Here is a 17673-nt window from a genome sequence, read left to right as displayed (position 1 = left end):
AAGTTGATCAACGCGCTACGTGGTATGTCATTATGATTTAATACATTACAAAGAAAATATTTTTTATATAGAAATTTACAAAACTAATTGAACATGAAGTGTAAATAGAAAAAAAATGTGATTGGGCCGTTTTTGAGAAAAGAGGCTATCCGGCCTTTTTGTATGTTTTTGACAAAGGAATCATCATGCTTTGTGGTCTTCTGATGGAAAAAAATAATAAAAAAAAGTGTAAGAGATCTTGTCTTCTCCAAAGAATGAACCACACTTCTTCTCACTTTTCAACTAACCCTGAACCTCTTCTCTCTCCTCCATCGAGGGGTTGAAGACTTCTTACTTCAATTTTCACGTCCAATTTCTTAAATGTATATAAATTATTAAAGTTTGTTTTCATCAGCAAAGTTAATTTTAATTTGATTTTCGCACGAAAAGTGGAAGTAATTTGCAAAATTGTCTTATTTGCAAAACAGGGGAATGCAAAATTGTTGGTGTTGAAGTGTTAATCAGTGGTCAATTTTCAAATGGCTACATCTGCTAATTCCAGTAAGAGTGGGAACTGGAAGCGAAATGAATTGTGGTTTCTTGTGATTTATGCAATCGTTTTCTATGTTATCATCATCAACCGTTCACTTCAACTCTCTAGCGGTATATATTTTAGACCTTGTCAATTCTATAGTATTGTTTCAGTGATTGTGTTACTCATACTACTTGCTTAGTTGCTGTGCATTGAGTGTTTTGGGTTTTGATTTTCACAGATTATTACAAACATCTGTCAGGTTTACGCCCGGGTTGGCTCTTGTCTAATCACCTCAATGTATGATCCTGCTCTTTTTGGTCATTATGATGATTTTGTCTGTTATAAGTATTTTGGTAGATGGGCATGTTGCTTGCTGATCAAACGACCATGCTGTTCTGTTCTGTGTAAAGGATGTTTCAGATGCTCAGTGGAGGAATTTTCGAGGAAATATACCTGTTCTTGCTGTTGTCTTTGGAATTTTCACTCTTCTTGCCTACTTGATGAAGGCTTTCTTTGATCTAAGAGTTAGAGGAATGTCCATTGTGTGGCTTTTATTTTCTTTGGCCTACTTGTCATATCTTCATGGAGCATGGTAGGGTGCACCATTTAATTTGATGTTGTTCTTTCTTCCATTGTTGTTATTCCTTATCTTCTTCAGCCTGACTCTTGAGTTTGTTTCATTTGCAGTATTGTTTTTATTCTATCAATAGCTACCGGTAATTTTCTTCTTGTAAAGGTGCGTGTAATGGACAGTGAATATGTATTAGTTGCAACATTTCTGGTTGGGACCTTTAATATTGTTGATTTTAAATTTTTTATCACCTACTTAAAGTTATCATCATGTCACAACAGTTCTAGTTTCTTTTTTCATTAGAACTAGTTTCCCCCAGTCTGCATTATTTTAATTTGCATGTCATATATAGAATTGTAATAAAAACACATCTATATTTGATGTCATGTATTGTTCATAAGAATCATACTCCTCCACTTGAATTAATTAAGATTTTATTTTGTTTGTTGATTTCTTGCTAACTATTTGCATTTCTAATACTGGGACTCTAGAATTTCTGAAACTTAGCACTCTTTAGTGAGATTGGTATTGCCATGGATGATGGATTATTTAAATCAATACCTTCTACCAAACAAGAATTGTATAGTAAAAGTTATTACATCAGAAGCTTGTAGCAAGCATTGTCAACAACCTTCTAAAGAAGGACAGCTCTAAAGAGTGCTGTCTCCTAAGTTTTGTATAGTGAGATACTGGTGATTCATGTGGGATAAATGTATTTCCAATGGAGAATATGAAGATGTTTTTGGAGGAGGGGGGTCAGGGTATTATAGAAGGGCAGGTTGGTTTGATCTTGAAACTCCAACAAATTTATTTTTTGAAGAACAAGTATGACCAAAAAGAAAATGTTAAAGTTTTGCAGACCAAACAAATGTTTAATGGCTAGGAAAATATTTCCTTGTATCCATAACTGTAATGCCAGATCACAATATGAAAAATCAGCTTAGGCTCACAACTCTGGTCCTGGATATTTATTGACAGGTTATAATAGTATGGATTCATCCTAACAACTTTTGATGCTTTGACCACTTTTTCATTGATGTTTAAGTAACCATAACTATAATCCATTTGTTCCTGAACAGATAATGTTTTGGTCAATCATTATGTTGTTGCATTTAATACCATATTTATAACTTTTCTGCAGTTATCATGTAAGACTAATTCTGTTTGAGCAGATCTTTGCACAGAAGGAGTACTTTCCACTTATAGTTTGGAGTTACAACATATTGTTTCTACTCTGTAATCGGATCTATGAAGGGTATTCATTCTCTATATTTGGGTAAGATGCACAATATTTGTTGCATTGATACATTTTTTGGTAGGAGTAATTCAATTTCGACGTAAGATTATGTTTTTACATTGCAGGAAACAGTGGACATTTTTGGACAATTACCGGGGCAGCTTTAGGTGGCACATATGCTTCAACTTTGGTATTTCTTAATTATTTAATCGTGTTCCTATGTTATCCAATAAAATCAAAATAGTCCATTTATATGTGGTTCTTAAAATTATTGGTCCCATGATTCACACTTGTTTGACTGTTCCTCATCCATCACTGGCATTCATGTAAAATTACGCCAATTCAATCATTCCTCAGTTTTAAAATGTTGCCATTTTACCTTGTATTATTTAGAACACTTATTGACCAGAATATTAAAATTTGGTGATTTGAATTCTACTTTCCTTTTTCATTTTATGAATTATATATGCACGTCTTCGTATTCTCATTATACTATTATGTAATGTTACAAACTTACAATATCAATAACTTTATATATCTTTCTTTATATTTAAGCTTAGATGTTTGTGGCAGTTGTTTTGCGCATGATAAGCTTTGGATTCGATTATTACTGGACTAATCGAGATTCTCATTTTGATCAGGAGGTATTTCTTTCTTCCTGAAAATAGTGTTTGTTTGTTTTGAATATAAGATTCTGTTATGCAGCCTCACTCGTAATTTAATATGTTTTCAGGAATGACAATGTAGTATAATTGATGGAGACAAATTAATTTTAAATTTTATTACTAAAGAGTTATTCTTGATGTTACTTCAGGGACATAAATGTAGAAGATTATCATTCAAATAAATTTGTTGTGGAATGCTTTACTTCACTAGTGCATAAGACCAGACTACTTTGATTAGGTTGTAGTTTTTGTATATTTCTACAGATTAGAATATAGACTGGGAACAGCCTTGTTCAGTTAATTTCCTTTAGGTAAAACCTATTATGTTGCTGTCTTCATGTTTCTTGGTGGGTCGATTTTGACATTTTCCGGACCATTGCCTGAAACATTACAGCTTGCGAAACTGATGTTTAGTTCACGTATTTCCTTGGAGCTGTGACCTGTTAACTAATTATGTAGCTTTATGAATAAAAAATATTTTTTCCACTGTCTAATTCTTTGATTATTGCAGAAGCATTATCAACGTTGTCATATTTGTAAATCCGGAAAATCTTGCTATCAAGTTTTACAGGTTAGGATAGCTGCTAGTTAAAATCAAGCACAAGGTGAAATTTATCGTAGTTGCTTAGTTATGTTTTTTTGCTTTTTCTTTCCTTATGTTTTTAAGTAGTTATAATTTCTATTGGCCATGTGAACTCATGTTTTCTAGTTCTAATTTTAATAACACTATCAGGAGAGAAATCTGCATAAAGACAAGTTTGGATACATCACATACCTTTGTTATTTGGTATATGCACCACTTTATATCGCTGGTCCAATACTGAGCTTCAATGCTTTTGCCTCACAGGTTTGTGACTGCAAGTTATTTTGATGGTTTAAGCATTGGGTATAGTTGTGGTCTTTGTGAAACCTCTATTGTGGAAATGAACCATCATCTTGTTATTTTCAAAAGGAGATGTATGTTGTTTGAATGGGAAAAGAAACCACATTTGTAGTTATTGTTTAGAAATTTGATGGTATAACACAAGAATGAAATAGTGGAGTTCCTTATGTATTATTTGTAGCAAAGGGCCTTCTGTATAAGTGCCTGTTTGAGTAAGTTTCTTCATAACCTGTTGTAGGAAAATAAAATAAAAAAAGAAATAAGTTTCTCTTATAAGCTAAAATTAGCCTATGTATAAGTTCAAATCTGGTTATAATTGCTATAATTATTTATGGAGAAGCTTATCCAAATAGTACTAAGATAAAAATAAATAAATGCATTAGAGAAAAGTATTGGTAGCTCTTATTATAGATCTTAAAAAGTGGACTTTAAACCAAGTTCAACTTTACAAAATTGGCTTGCAAAGTGAAGTTTGCACCCATATTTATATAGGATAATTTGGTCATATCTCTGGTCAATACACCCCTCATGTGCATCTCGAACGTGAGACTAGATATTTGTAGGTGGTTCGATAGTAACTCAATATCGGGTGATATAATAGGCCTAACAAATCTCTGCAGGATAGACTTTGATACTATCTAAAAAAGTGAATTTAAGCCTAACTCAATCCTTCACAACCGGTTTGTAAGGTAAGATTAGCACCCACTTATAAAACGGTAATTTAATTATATCTCTAGTTGGTGTGGGATCTTTAAAACACCCCTTCATGCTGAGAATTAAACATTTGGGACTATTTTTCTGTGAGGTGGTCTGGTATTGGGTGAACATAATAGACCTAACAAACTTTGCTAGGATAGACACTAATACCATATTAGAAATTAGACTTTAAATTTAACTCAACCTTACAAAACGTGTTTGTAAGTTAAAATTAACACTCACTTATATACGATATAATTGATCATATTTCTAGTCGATATAAGATTTTCAACACTAGAAAATAATTTTAGTTTTTCATCTTAGGTGATTTGGGCATGTGTTGAGAATAACTGTTGAAAACCTAATGAGAAGAGTTAATCAGTTGGAGGCTATCCCTGTCCCTAGAGGTTTAGGAGGAACAGATAGGGAGAGAAAATCGTAATCAACAAAAATTCATACAGAAGGGGGATCTTATTATTAATTTCAATTCAAGTAGTAGGAAATAACGATATGTAAATCGATGCTTCCAGGATGGTCCTCCCCTCAAGATACCTGTGATTTATAGGTAACAATTCCCCCTCACACTCTATGGGTTCCAGCCAGCTACATAACCAACTCTGAATTGATAGGGTGCCAACTTATCAATCTTTTCATTTAGTATGACTTCAGAACTTATATCACTAGCTTTGGGACTCATGTAAACCTTCCTTGCGTATGACAATTGATAGAGTGGTTTTTCCATTCTACTACTAACTGTTGTTTCGCTAGGGGTCCATTATGGATGAATCTTCTTGTAGTAAAAGCTGCCGCTGCTTGTGTATGAAAAGATGTCTTCTAACGCCATACTACTATGCAAAGTGGGGTATACATTATGGTGTCCAGGGCTCTTTTCAGCTTAGAAGCACAAACAACCTGTTGAGAAAACTTGAAAAGGACCAAAGTTCCTTGCAGTAAGTTTAGGATTTGATCTTTTGATGACTATAATGCCTGCCTGTGAGGTATATACTTGATATAGATGCCACCCTTGATGTGAAACTTTTCTGATTGTCAGTGAACATCAGCAATCTTCCTCATCAAGTCTTATGCCGTGTAAAAACTTATGCTCTCAATCAACTCATAGGCAGGTTGTTTCACTTCTGTTTCACCTGGAATACATTGTATGATTGGTTATAATTTCCTGCCATAAACCCCCTGAAAAGGTGTTGTGCTAGTGTAAACTTGTTAAGAAGTATTGTACCAATTATCTGGGTTGTGCAAAAGCAAAAGGGAACAAATAAGCTTCAAGGCTAAGAGGTATTGCTTTGTCAATTTCAAGTATCAACTCGCAAATGTCTTCACTCAGTCATTAAGATGCCCTTGAATTAGTTATATATGCAACAAGCTTATGCATATTATTTAAGCATGGTAACTGTAAATCCTTGTCTTTATGACTGAGTACATACAATATTATCTGTTGTGTAATTGACACCTACAAAGTCCATCATGCCACATTTTATCCCTTAACAATTCCGGAATGTTTCTCGGTGTCAATGACTGTTGTCAAGTGCTTTTGAATGGTTGCTTGAGTTTCTGTATTGTTGATGACACTGTTATACTCTTTTGCAGCTAGATCTTCCTCAAAACACTATTTCAGTTAGAAATGTGACACTCAATGGTTTTCGATGGATATTTTGTTTTATCCTCATGGAATTAATGACACATCTATTCTACTATAATGCCTTCGCTAATAGGTGAGAACTTCAGTATTCAGTAAAGAACCTCAGGTTATATTTATTTTTTTATCCAATTTTATTGTTTGGTTGCTGAAATAGTTTGTTAATCAATTAGTGATTTGTGGAAGCGCTTATCGCCTATGGACGTGTTCATCATTGGATATGGTGTAAGAGAATACACATTCATCAATTAAGTGTTTTACCAAGCCTAATGACATCAACTCATCACGTCGCCAACCTCATTTAGTGGGATAAGGCTTAGTGGTTGTTGTTGTTGTATCATAACTATTAAATTAGATCAGCATGTTACCTTCTCAATCTTTTCTATTTGTTTGTTCCAGGTATTAAACTTCATGTGGCTGAAATTTTTATTGATCTGGCGCTTTTTCCGATTTTGGTCATTGGTATGTTAGTTGCACGATAAACATTTAACATAAATGTGTAAGTACATATTTGAAGAAAGTCATTTTGAGTTATTCATTGTAGATAAATGGAATTGAGGCTCCAGAGAACATGCCAAAATGTATTAATAATTGCCACAACTTGGAAGGCTTCTGGAAAAATTGGCATGCTTCCTTCAACAAGTGGCTTGTGAGGTGCAATCAATTTTTTTTCCTGGATTTTGCTCTTTTGTTTTCCTAGATAACTTAAATTTTGATTTGCAAGAAATTCAGGTACCTTTACATTCCTCTTGGGGGGTCTAAGAAAAAGCTACTAAATGTGTGGGTTATATTCACATTTGTTGCAATCTGGCATGATTTAGAGTGGTAAGTTCCCTTTATTGATGAAGTTCTCAATATTTTCTACCCGTAAAAGCTGCACAGTTTTTTATGATATTTTATGCTTGATTATTATGGACCTTAGGAAGCTTCTTTCATGGGCATGGTTAACGTGTTTATTCTTCATCCCTGAGTTGGCATTTAAATCAGCAAGAAAAGCCTTTCAGGTATGCATATACACAATTTTCTGCTATTAAATTTTTTATTGATCGGTAGTTGTGATTCTTGCTGTTTAACATGGAGGTAAATTTGATTATCAGGTTCAAAGTTCTTTTGGAGTATGCATATTTCGTGAACTCAGTGCTGTTGCTGGGGCAGTCACAATTACTTGCCTCATGGTTTGTCCTTGACTAGCCTCAGAGCATTTATTGTAATCTTTTTAGTTATTATACTTTTATGTAACACCCTCATCAATTTTTTGGATCTGGCTGGCTACCTGAGAAAGTATAAGAAGGATTATGACTTTCAATTTCCCACATAAATAAATTGGAGCCACACTTATACACATATATATATATATATATATGTGTGTGTATGTATATATATGTATGTATCAGAGTGAGGCTAAAATTTATGTCTCAGGTCCTGCTTGTTGCAGTGTACAGTGTGAACCATATCAAGGACAGTATTTTCCATTTGGATCGTTAATGAAAAATGACAAGAAATTAATGCATATACCTTTTTCTTTGCTGACTGTTTATTATTTCTGTTTTGTAGAAAATGTTGTATTTTGTTTATAAAATAAATTATAGTCCATATATAATTTAAATACCATCACATTTCTTGTCAGGTGGCTAATCTAGTGGGGTTTGTAGTTGGACCAGGAGGTATTAACTGGTTGCTTTCTTCTTTCCTTCACGAGGATGGTATGCCAAGTATCCTTAGCCTTTTAATTTAATTGGCAGTTAAATACTGTGAAAAATTCATTTGGAAATTCCATGACACAGGTTTGCCTGTCCTTGGCGGCATGCTTGCGACATTTTACATTGGAACAAAGGTTTGAGATGTTCAGCACTTGTTTTTATGTATTCAATCCTTTGAAAAATTTCTTCTACTTCCTTCCAATTTTTGTTTAATAATCTTCTTACTGGATATTTGCAGATTATGTTCCACATTGACGAGGCAAAGCAAAGGTTGCCCTGAACTGCGACAATTACTTTTGGCCATGTGAAAATATTTAAACTCATTTTTAGTGCTAGGAGTTCCAAATCTAATACAGAACAATGTGCTTGACTTGGAGGTATCTGCGGGTGCCTTTCTTTTTATTGAAAGATTTCCTGATGAATTGTACATCGAATTGGAGCCATGTCTTCCAATATTTTACATCATATAGTCTCAGAATACGCGGAAAAATGAAGTAAATTTGTTGAATTTGACACCTTATTACATCGGTTTGTGCTTTTTTTTCTTCATTTATATTTTTTTCAATTCAAGATATATTCAGTTTTCGGGAGCTCCAATCTTCTGTTAAATCCTTTTTTGGGAAATGACTTTTTCCATTTGACTATTTTGATGATATTTGATTTTATTTACAGTTTTGCAGTTAATCTCGATTACTTCGACTGTAGACGCGAGTGATAAGCCTAAGCTTTTATATACCTTGTTAAAGATTCAAGCGAAACATGTAATAATTGAGTAAATGTCAATTTTTGTTCATGAAAAATGTCAGATGTGAGAGGTACATTCCTGAATAAATTACTTGGTTAATTTTGCCTCTTCCAATCTTTTTTCCTCTTTCACCTTCGTATAAATTGTGAAAATCGTTTTAATTTTTTTAAATAATATTAGATAAAGAGTTGCCCACAGTATTTGATAGAGCAACTGCATTATTTGAACTATGAAAAGGTTGAAGATAAAATTGGTTGTATTTGACATCTCAATACGATTTTTATTTCTTTTTAAGTTTTGTATTTTTTTTTTTTTTAAAATATGAAAAGGTTGAGTTTTTTTTTTAAGTTTTGTAATTTAAAAAAAAATAAGTGAACGAAAACATAGTTATCACTAATAAAAATACCACAAAAGTTACTTTAGCTATTATAAAAAGAAAATATCATATTCTCCTAGAAGGATATTGTTAAAATTAAAAAATATATATAAAATTACAGGAGGTGCAGAAAGAATTTGACAAATACCATACATTTCTTTACAAAATTTACCGTTGAACATATTAGTCCTTTCATTATGGTTTATTACAATTATTTTAGTAATTTGAATAGGGACGAAGATAGGTGCATATTGACAATTATATAAGGGTTTATAAAATAACTCATGGAGTCCAAAATATAAATTTAAAATTAATAATATTAAATAAAATTTGTCTGTTTAGAACATAAGGTATAAAAACAAATAAGTAAATTATATTGTAAAAAAACAGAAATTTTTTAATTTATATTTTCAACAACAATCCTATTTTCTTTTTGAAGAGTAGAAAAAATAAGTTCATAAAGAATATCTTATTTATTCAAGATTTTAATTAAGAAATTAGTTGTCTCAAATATAAAAAGTATTTTAAGTAACTTCATGGGCAACGAGTATTCTTTTAAATAAACGGTAAAACTTTTTGTTTTGTGAACCATGGAATGCAAATTGTACATGTGACATAATGTGATTACTGTTCATCTTATTTTGTTCTCATGACCATATTATTTGAATTTAGATATTTTTCATGTGCAATGAAACTTTCTATGATGTTACCATTTTCCATGAAAATACAATTTGCTATTGTACTTTACCTGCACAGTTTAATTTTCCTTTCTAAGATATCTTAACTTAACTCGAATTTAATACAATTCAATTAAAAAATATGCACTCACGTTTTTCCATATATTTTGTGTTATTTAATAAAAAATAATGGTAACGTAATAAGATTCTATATTTTGAATTAAAATTATTTTAAGAAATATATCTATTTTAAGAACTATATTTATTAAAAGTTAATTATATCAGTTTAAATATTATGAATGAATATTAGTAATAAGTGTCATACATACAATTAATTGAACATTTATATTTTTTACAACAAAGTTAGTAATGGTCCTGACAGAATAATCTATGTACACCTAATAGAGACAAATTTTAAGGACTGTGTAAGAAAAAAAAAATACTTATTTAGATACATGGAGTACAATTATTGCAGGAAATTTTATTCTCTTGTAATGAATATACATGGAGCTAGAGACATTCCATAACATGTTACATCAGCCAAAAATACGATTGAGAGTTGCAGCCAAACGAACTCCTCCTTGAGCTAATCGCAAACTCACCACAGGCAAACGTGAAAGAAAGTAATCGTCTGCAAAGTATTATTTCATGATATTGTGAGATAATCTGTAAAAGTTAATGAAACCAACAACACTTCACATGCTTATTATTATCTTACCTTCTAACACTGAACCTTCAGGGGCACCTTTATATGCCCATTTGCAGGCTGCTTGAATTCCTTCAGAAGCATATCTGAATAAAACAACTAAAGTTCGTCAAACAAATGTATTTCAGTAACATATGCAGACCAAGTATAGAAGCAAGGTCCAAGATTTTTCTTGTATTGCAAGAGAAGTTTTATGGTGCCCAGTATAAAAGTATTGCCATGATGAAAGAATTAGCTTTTGGATAAATCTAGAGGCATACATATCTGGGCAAGTAGTTTCTTTAGAATTGCAGGTTTCCCATCCTCGTACTTGAGCCGACCATGTTTTCTGTTTCAGAGAATTTGGAGTAAGCATCAAACTTTGATAAGCAGTTTCATAGATTGGGATAACAAAAATACCGTTATGTTCTCTTGGATGGCATTGGTGAAGCTGTTTATGTCAGAGTTATAGAATCTTTCTTCTGCTGTCTCAATTATGTTAACATCCCAAATCTGTGTAGCAGAAAATTGGTGAGTGGAGTAGATAGTGAAATAGATCATACAGTAGTGTGAAGAACCTGAGAATTAGACTTACATGGTGAAGATTTTGCTTCCTTGTGAACCAGTGAACGTTAATTAAATTGGCTCCCTTGTCAGAGGTAAAGCCCACGTGTAGAGGCTGCAGATGAACCATGCAAAAGAGCCATTACAATAACTAAATTGCAAAGTCAGACGTAAGCTTAGTATATGGTGGTTTTGGTGCTTTATCATGCACACACACCTGATGGACATCTCCCATAAAATGAGAGAGGAACAGAAGAGCTTGTGTGAGGTTATCTGGTTTTATGATTTCAAAAAATTCAAATAAGAATTTGATTAGTCAGAGGATAAGATATAAACAAAAACATTGGGGAATAAACAGAGGTTGTAAGCTCATAGCAATGGTTTACATTGAGTGTCTTTGCCATAGTCCAGAAGCTGATCAGTGTAATTTCTAATCGCTCCCACAACACATCTCCCCTTCTCACCATTCTGATCCTTGCAATCCCCTGAATATTCAGACAACTGATCAAAACTATCCCACATCATTAAAAAAAACCACTGAATTTCTAATCTATAAATTTCAGAATCCCAAAAGTGAATTTGATTTTTAAGACTGAGAAATGATACACTTTTTTATATCATCAATTAGAATTAGAGGTTGTGTTGTCAATATATCATTGCTTAGTCGAATATTTTGAGATTCTACGCAATCAACATAATTTTTCAGAACTGTACAAATAGTGTATCTTATATGGCATCAGACACGTATAGTACTGTTAGATTATTGAACACAAACACAGTAAATAAATACCAAAATCCTAAGGGGGGCAGAACAGAACAGAACAGAACATGAGAAATGAACTTACTGTCATACTGATAATTGCAAAGGTTGTCGGGTGTATCAGCAAAGTGCAATGCAGCAGACCAGTGCAAATAAAACCTGACACGATCAGCCCATGAACACACACTCCCCAAGTCGTTTTGTGCATATTTTGGCAGCAGTTTTTTCACAGCAAGTGCAGCTGAATCGCTAAGGCGAGACTGTTGACAGAAAGAGGAAAGTAAGTGGTGAGATATGATGCATGAATTTAAGCACAGAACAGCACTGAGAGAGAATGAAAGTAACAGAAGGAAAGTGAATGGTGACCTGAGCAATCCTACAAACTATGGCGTGCCCATCTTCTCCCCACCCTTTGGTGTATGGAAGCAGCACCATGAATGAAAGAATGACCAATAACTGGATTTTGCAGCACTTCATCTTTCTCCTTCACAACACTCCTCAACCACCTCTACTCTTATTTATAACTGTGTGAGAGAGACCAAACCGATTTCGTCATTTTTCCGTGTGAATTGTGTGAATAGAGTTTGAACATTGTTGTTTGCGTTACGTCAACTTGGAGTATGATTTTACGGTTCAAATCAAATGAAAAGAAAGGCACATATTTTATTCATGGTTTTACTTGGAGTTATTGTCGAGGTTTTCTTAATGGTAAACTAACAAAATATGTATTTTTATTTTATTTTATTTTGCACACGAATAAAGTGCAAAAGATATATAACTTTTATAGTTTATATTTACATAATTCTTGTTGGACAGAGCAAGAATATAGAAATAATCTCAGAAATATTGATTTGGAATTAATCAATATCAATGAGAATCGGGATGTAATCAAACCAATTATTATATTTTAATTATTGCATTGATGATCTTGTAACATACCAGCGTTCGATGATAAAAACATAATAAATTTGAAAATACAATTTTGCCCTCAGTAAAAAAAATATAAAACCCTAGAATTCTAGATAGTTTTTCACCTTTTTCATTCTTTCTATCCACCTTTAGCTTATAAATTAGACACATATTTTTCCGAATTAAGTTATGAGTTCGAGAATATTCAATCTCAGAATTATCCCACTCTTTCAATTATAACCATAACTTCAACAATTAAGTTACTTGTAAAAGGGTATTTTTGAAATTATAAGCTATGAGGGTGCCACAATAAGAATATGGAGGTGCAAGAAGAAATGCAGCCTTATCCAAAATGTAATACTTATATTTTAGAACAAGAGTCATATTTGTAAAATGTTTTTATTGCATTCGAGATCCTTTTACTTTTACTTATCTATAAATAAAACGTTTTCGAACAAAAACTCTATTGCCAAAAGGTAAATCTTCTGAAGAAAGACTTCTAATATATATGTTTAATGTGTATTTTTAGTTACTGATAGAAAATGTATATATTTAATTGTATTTTTAATTTTCTGTATTTATGTTTAGTATAAATATTAATTATTAATAAATATACTTATGAAAAATTGAAATTCAAACTCTAAAAATCAAAAGATAAATTAATAAAAACGAGTAACAAAATAAACGAAATAGAAAGGGGGAAAAACCATGTTTTAATTTTAAGGTTGATAGTGTTTTTATAGAATTTTTAATTAAAAATGTGTTTGGTAAGACAATATAACTTATTTTAACTAACATAAAAATATTTGGTAATATACCTGCAAATAACATTTTAAGAATTTTTAACTTAATGCAAACTATTTCAACTAGTTTATAACACTACAAGAAAATTATGAAATAAAAATCAATTTTTAGAAACCAAAATAATTAGTTATAATAGTAATTAAATTATAGTCCATTTTAGAAACTAAATAAAAAATTAGTTTCTAAATTAGTTTATGTTATTGTTAAATAGTTTCTAAATTGGTATCTAATTAGCAACCAAAGTTTTAACTACAAATTATTTAGTTTCTAAATTTGGTTTCTAAAATTTTGGTTGCTAATTAGATACCAATTTAAAAACTATTTAACAATAATATAAACTAATTTAGAAACCATTTTTTTTTAGTTTCTAAAATGGTCTCTAATTTAGTTACTATTGCAACTAATTATTTTAGTCTCTAAAAATTGGTTTCTATTTCATGATTTTCTTGTAGTGTAATTTATATAGTTTTTTATTATTATTTCTTTTATTTTAATATTTTATTATTATTTTAAAATTACTTTTTGTCTATTATAACTTATTTTAATTTTATAAAGATAATTATTATTGTACTATTCTTAGTATAACTGAGCATACGAAGAATTGACTAAGCATTAGATATAACATCAGAGTATCTACTATACTGTCATACCACCACATAAATTATGGACCAACACCTTTTATAACCTTAGATGATGAGTGTTAGTGGTTTTGGATAACTAATTAACTGTTATGAAAAAAAAATATGAAATAAAATGAAAAACCTGAAATAGGATCTAAAAATATGGAATATAGATATTTTTTGGAGTATGAATCAGAGTAAGAAAAAAATCATTAATAGGATCAATGATCTTGACAAAGTAGATGAGTAAGTTTAACTTCCTGATTACAAAACTCATTTTAACCCTAGTTTAACCTATTTTAACGTCTGATCTCATATATTCTAGATAGTTTAATATAAGAGTACAAATGTACATTTGTACTCTTATATTAAACTATTATGTTATTAGTAACTTAATTTGATAATTCTCTCAAAATTAACTATTTAATCTTGACAAATATATTAATTATTATAGAAAATTATAAAAATAAATAAATTTGAAGTTAAATTTTTCATATATAATTTCAAATTTGAGTTTTATAAATTAACAAATAATTAAAAAAATTGATTAAAAGTAGTAAATTGTGTATGAACAATAAAATTAATTTTCTAAATATAAATTATTAATTTTATAATAATTTTTAATAAATTAATTTAATTTTGTTTATGTGGTATAAACAATAAAAGGGAAACTACAGTGTCGGAAGTGGAATTTAGCATATACCCTACTGGCATTGTATTTAAGTTAAGAAAATAAGTTATAATATTACAAATAACTTCAAACTAGCGGAACAAATTGCATACAAATTTGTCACTAATAAATAAAAAATTAAATATAAATTATAAATAACACTTCATGCAATCGGAAATAAATAAATGTATCATATCATTGTAGATGAAAAATTTGCTTGTATATTTAATACAAACTATTATATTTAATCATATATTTATATTTTTTTTAATATACTTATACTTTTATATAAGTATATTGATATCACTAATTTATACATATTAATAAAAAACTAACAAAATTTAAACTAATATTAATAAATATATTGATTAATTAATTGCAGTTTATATTTATTAATTTATTAATGTATATTTGATCATATACCCAACATATTAATAAACATAAATTAATAATTATGAATAATATTAATTAATAGTGTCAAGTAATAGATATATATATTAATGTTGAAATATATAATATTAAGATCACAAAAACTGATATATATAAAAATGAAATATGTGGTTATAAAAATTATTTGGAATAAAAAAATTATAATGCTAAAATAAATTTTTTTTTAATATCTAATTATTTTCCTAAACACCTATTTCTTTAATAATAAAATATTAAATTAGATTATTGTAAATTTTGAAAATGATAAAATAAAATATTTGGTATGATGTGAAGGCAGAGAATGTCGAAACGGTCAGAAGAGAAATTTGTAGTAAATGACGGAGAATGAATTCCATGCAACAGATTGTTGTGCTTTGGTTTGGTCTTGCCATTTTTGCTGTCTTAGAGTTTGCAATTTGAAGCATTTATTCAGCACGAGATAAATGTGGGTATAAAAACCAGAAACAACAAGTAACGTGGAATTGAAATGTTCCAAGGGATTGTTCCAAACTTAGAACATATCCACCTACCTCCACCTATGCACTCTCATCCTTTCTCCTTCTCTTTCTCTTTCATATATATATATATTTCCACACTCTTCTCCTTTCTCTTTCATATACACACTCTCTCACCAATTCCTCAACATGCTTACACTAAATTTCCTCTCTCACCTTCAATCTCCTTCCTTAGCTTACACCTTCTTCTGCAAATGGAGTCCTTTCATTCTCACGCTTCTCGCCACCCTTCTCATTCTCCGCTTCCGCTACACTACGACTTCCATTCCTCTCATCATCGCCGATTATGATTACACCGATACGGAAGATGACGACCACGATGATGCATCATCCTCAGTGTCGGAGCTTGAAGACCACGAAGAAGAAAAAGAAGAAGAGAGAGCCAACGACTGTTTCAGAATGAGAGGTTCTTCAAACGACGATGCTCCGTTCCTTCGACGTCCTAGCTTTGGTGATTTCTTGTCGCTTTCGGAAATCGCCAACACCAAAAGCGTCGTGAAGTTATGGGACTCCATAGGGTTTGGGCTAGGGTTTGGCTTTGACCATTTTGACCGTTCATTTTCCTCCTCCAATGAAAGCGTCGTGTCCATTTACGGCGGGGAGACCGGACTGCGCCCTAATCAGACGATGTTGGTTTCCGCCGGAGAAAACGCGGCGGGGAAATTAGAGGTGAGGGTTTGGGACGCGCGGCTCCGACGGCGGATACCGGCGGTGATGGCTGAGTGGGGACCGAGCCTTGGGAAGGCCGTTGGAGTTGAGTTGTGCGAAGTGCACAAGGTTTTCGTCAAAGATGACGGCCGTTATGGAGTGACGGTTGGTGACATCAGAAAGGCGAAGTCGCCGTTGGAAAATGTAACGGATTCGCACCTCGATCTGTGATGGTTAAATTCATTCATTGTAAAAATTTAAATACAAAATATAATGTATTTGTTTGTACAGCCTTTTCTTTCATGTACAGTAGAAATGACAATGAAAATTATTTATTAGATTTTGTATAAATTTCTTAACTTTTTAGTATTAATGGATTCGCATAAAAGTGTTCGATGAATGAAAAAAAAATGTTATAGAATATTATACGAAAAATACAATTTAAAAAAGTTTAAAGCTGTGTAAATATAACATAGTTTTACCTACAATAACACTTAAACGTTTAAATTAGATACAATTTTATAATAGAGTTATGTGTTAAGAATAAAATGTTTATTACTTTTTATTCAAAGAGTGTTTACTTATTTATATTTTTTTTTCTTGGGCTCCTGCGAGTAAGAAGGCCCATACTAGGCCCATGCATACTTATGTCCCATTCATATTTCCTTAATCATGATTTTGAAGTTTATGTAATTAGTTAAGTCAAAAGGTCGATAAGATGAGATGTTGAAAGTTTTGAATACGAACTCGGTGTTTCGGACTGCTGCTAGTACAATAACATATATAATTATACATTTCCCTCTTATATATTATTATAATAATTGTATAATTTCCATCCACCAATATTAAATTGTGGGAATTAAATCTTTTTTTTCTCATTTATATTCAAATCTCTGTATTAGTATTTTGTTGAAAAATAATAAAGTTTTGGACATCACGTCAAAATTATTGGATATGACATGTAAAATTAACAATCTGTAAGAGATAAAATTAAGACATATCTTGATATATATATATATATATATATATATATATATATATATATATATATATATACACACACACACACTAGGCTGAGCCTGTAGGATATGTAAGCAGAATTCCAAGAAGAGCCTAAAGAACTGGATCTGCAACTGAACTTACAATAAATTGTTAATGAAAAAGCTAAAAGTACTAATGGCAGCCGTAATTCAGAAGTATATTGAACCTAAGATTATGCTGAATTGAGTTTACAATAGGAATAGCAGTAGAAGCATGTGACTAAAGCAACATAGCAGATATAAGGGCTTGCTTAACAGCTGCGGCATACTATGATGCAGAAACTGCAGAGTATACAGATGCATAAACAAAT

At 31.2% G+C, this 17673-nt stretch overlaps 3 protein-coding genes across 4 annotated transcripts; 2 read left to right on the top strand and 1 right to left on the bottom strand.

Annotated features, from left to right (window-relative positions):
• Positions 1–222: 222 nt before the first annotated feature.
• On the top strand, positions 223–8443 carry LOC137827871 (MBOAT (membrane bound O-acyl transferase) family protein). 2 transcript variants are annotated; one of them, XM_068634226.2, is made up of 20 exons: positions 223–362; positions 468–642; positions 753–811; positions 925–1106; positions 1202–1250; positions 2258–2361; positions 2448–2512; positions 2896–2966; positions 3499–3558; positions 3721–3834; positions 6172–6296; positions 6394–6445; positions 6620–6682; positions 6765–6874; positions 6953–7045; positions 7143–7224; positions 7318–7395; positions 7848–7923; positions 8005–8054; positions 8159–8443. In XM_068634226.2, the coding sequence occupies exons 2-20, from the start codon at positions 519–521 to the stop codon at positions 8198–8200; spliced, it is 1599 nt and encodes a 532-aa protein (XP_068490327.1). In that variant the 5' UTR covers positions 223–362; positions 468–518; the 3' UTR covers positions 8201–8443. The 2 variants fall into 2 exon arrangements, with proteins under 2 accessions (XP_068490327.1, XP_068490329.1); XM_068634228.2 differs by lacking the exon at positions 223–362 and having other exon boundaries at positions 505–642; positions 935–1106.
• Positions 8444–10176: 1733 nt separating this feature from the next.
• On the bottom strand, positions 10177–12265 carry ENDO2 (endonuclease 2). Its single transcript, XM_068634522.2, has 9 exons — positions 12094–12265; positions 11813–11987; positions 11354–11452; positions 11185–11240; positions 10999–11082; positions 10824–10916; positions 10685–10752; positions 10437–10510; positions 10177–10349 (listed from the first exon to the last, which is right to left on the bottom strand). Exons 1-9 carry the CDS (start codon positions 12202–12204, stop codon positions 10255–10257), a joined length of 855 nt encoding a protein of 284 aa, XP_068490623.1. The 5' UTR covers positions 12205–12265; the 3' UTR covers positions 10177–10254.
• Positions 12266–15793: 3528 nt separating this feature from the next.
• On the top strand, positions 15794–16673 carry LOC137828185 (uncharacterized). Its single transcript, XM_068634650.2, is given in 1 exon segment — positions 15794–16673. A coding segment is annotated over 1 exon segment (780 nt). The 5' UTR covers positions 15794–15803; the 3' UTR covers positions 16584–16673.
• Positions 16674–17673: the final 1000 nt, after the last annotated feature.

This window comes from Phaseolus vulgaris, chromosome 7, assembly GCF_051622355.1.
Source record: "Phaseolus vulgaris cultivar YP4 chromosome 7, ASM5162235v1, whole genome shotgun sequence".
Lineage (NCBI taxonomy): Eukaryota > Viridiplantae > Streptophyta > Magnoliopsida > Fabales > Fabaceae > Phaseolus > Phaseolus vulgaris.
This window is presented reverse-complemented; position numbering and strand designations above follow the sequence as displayed.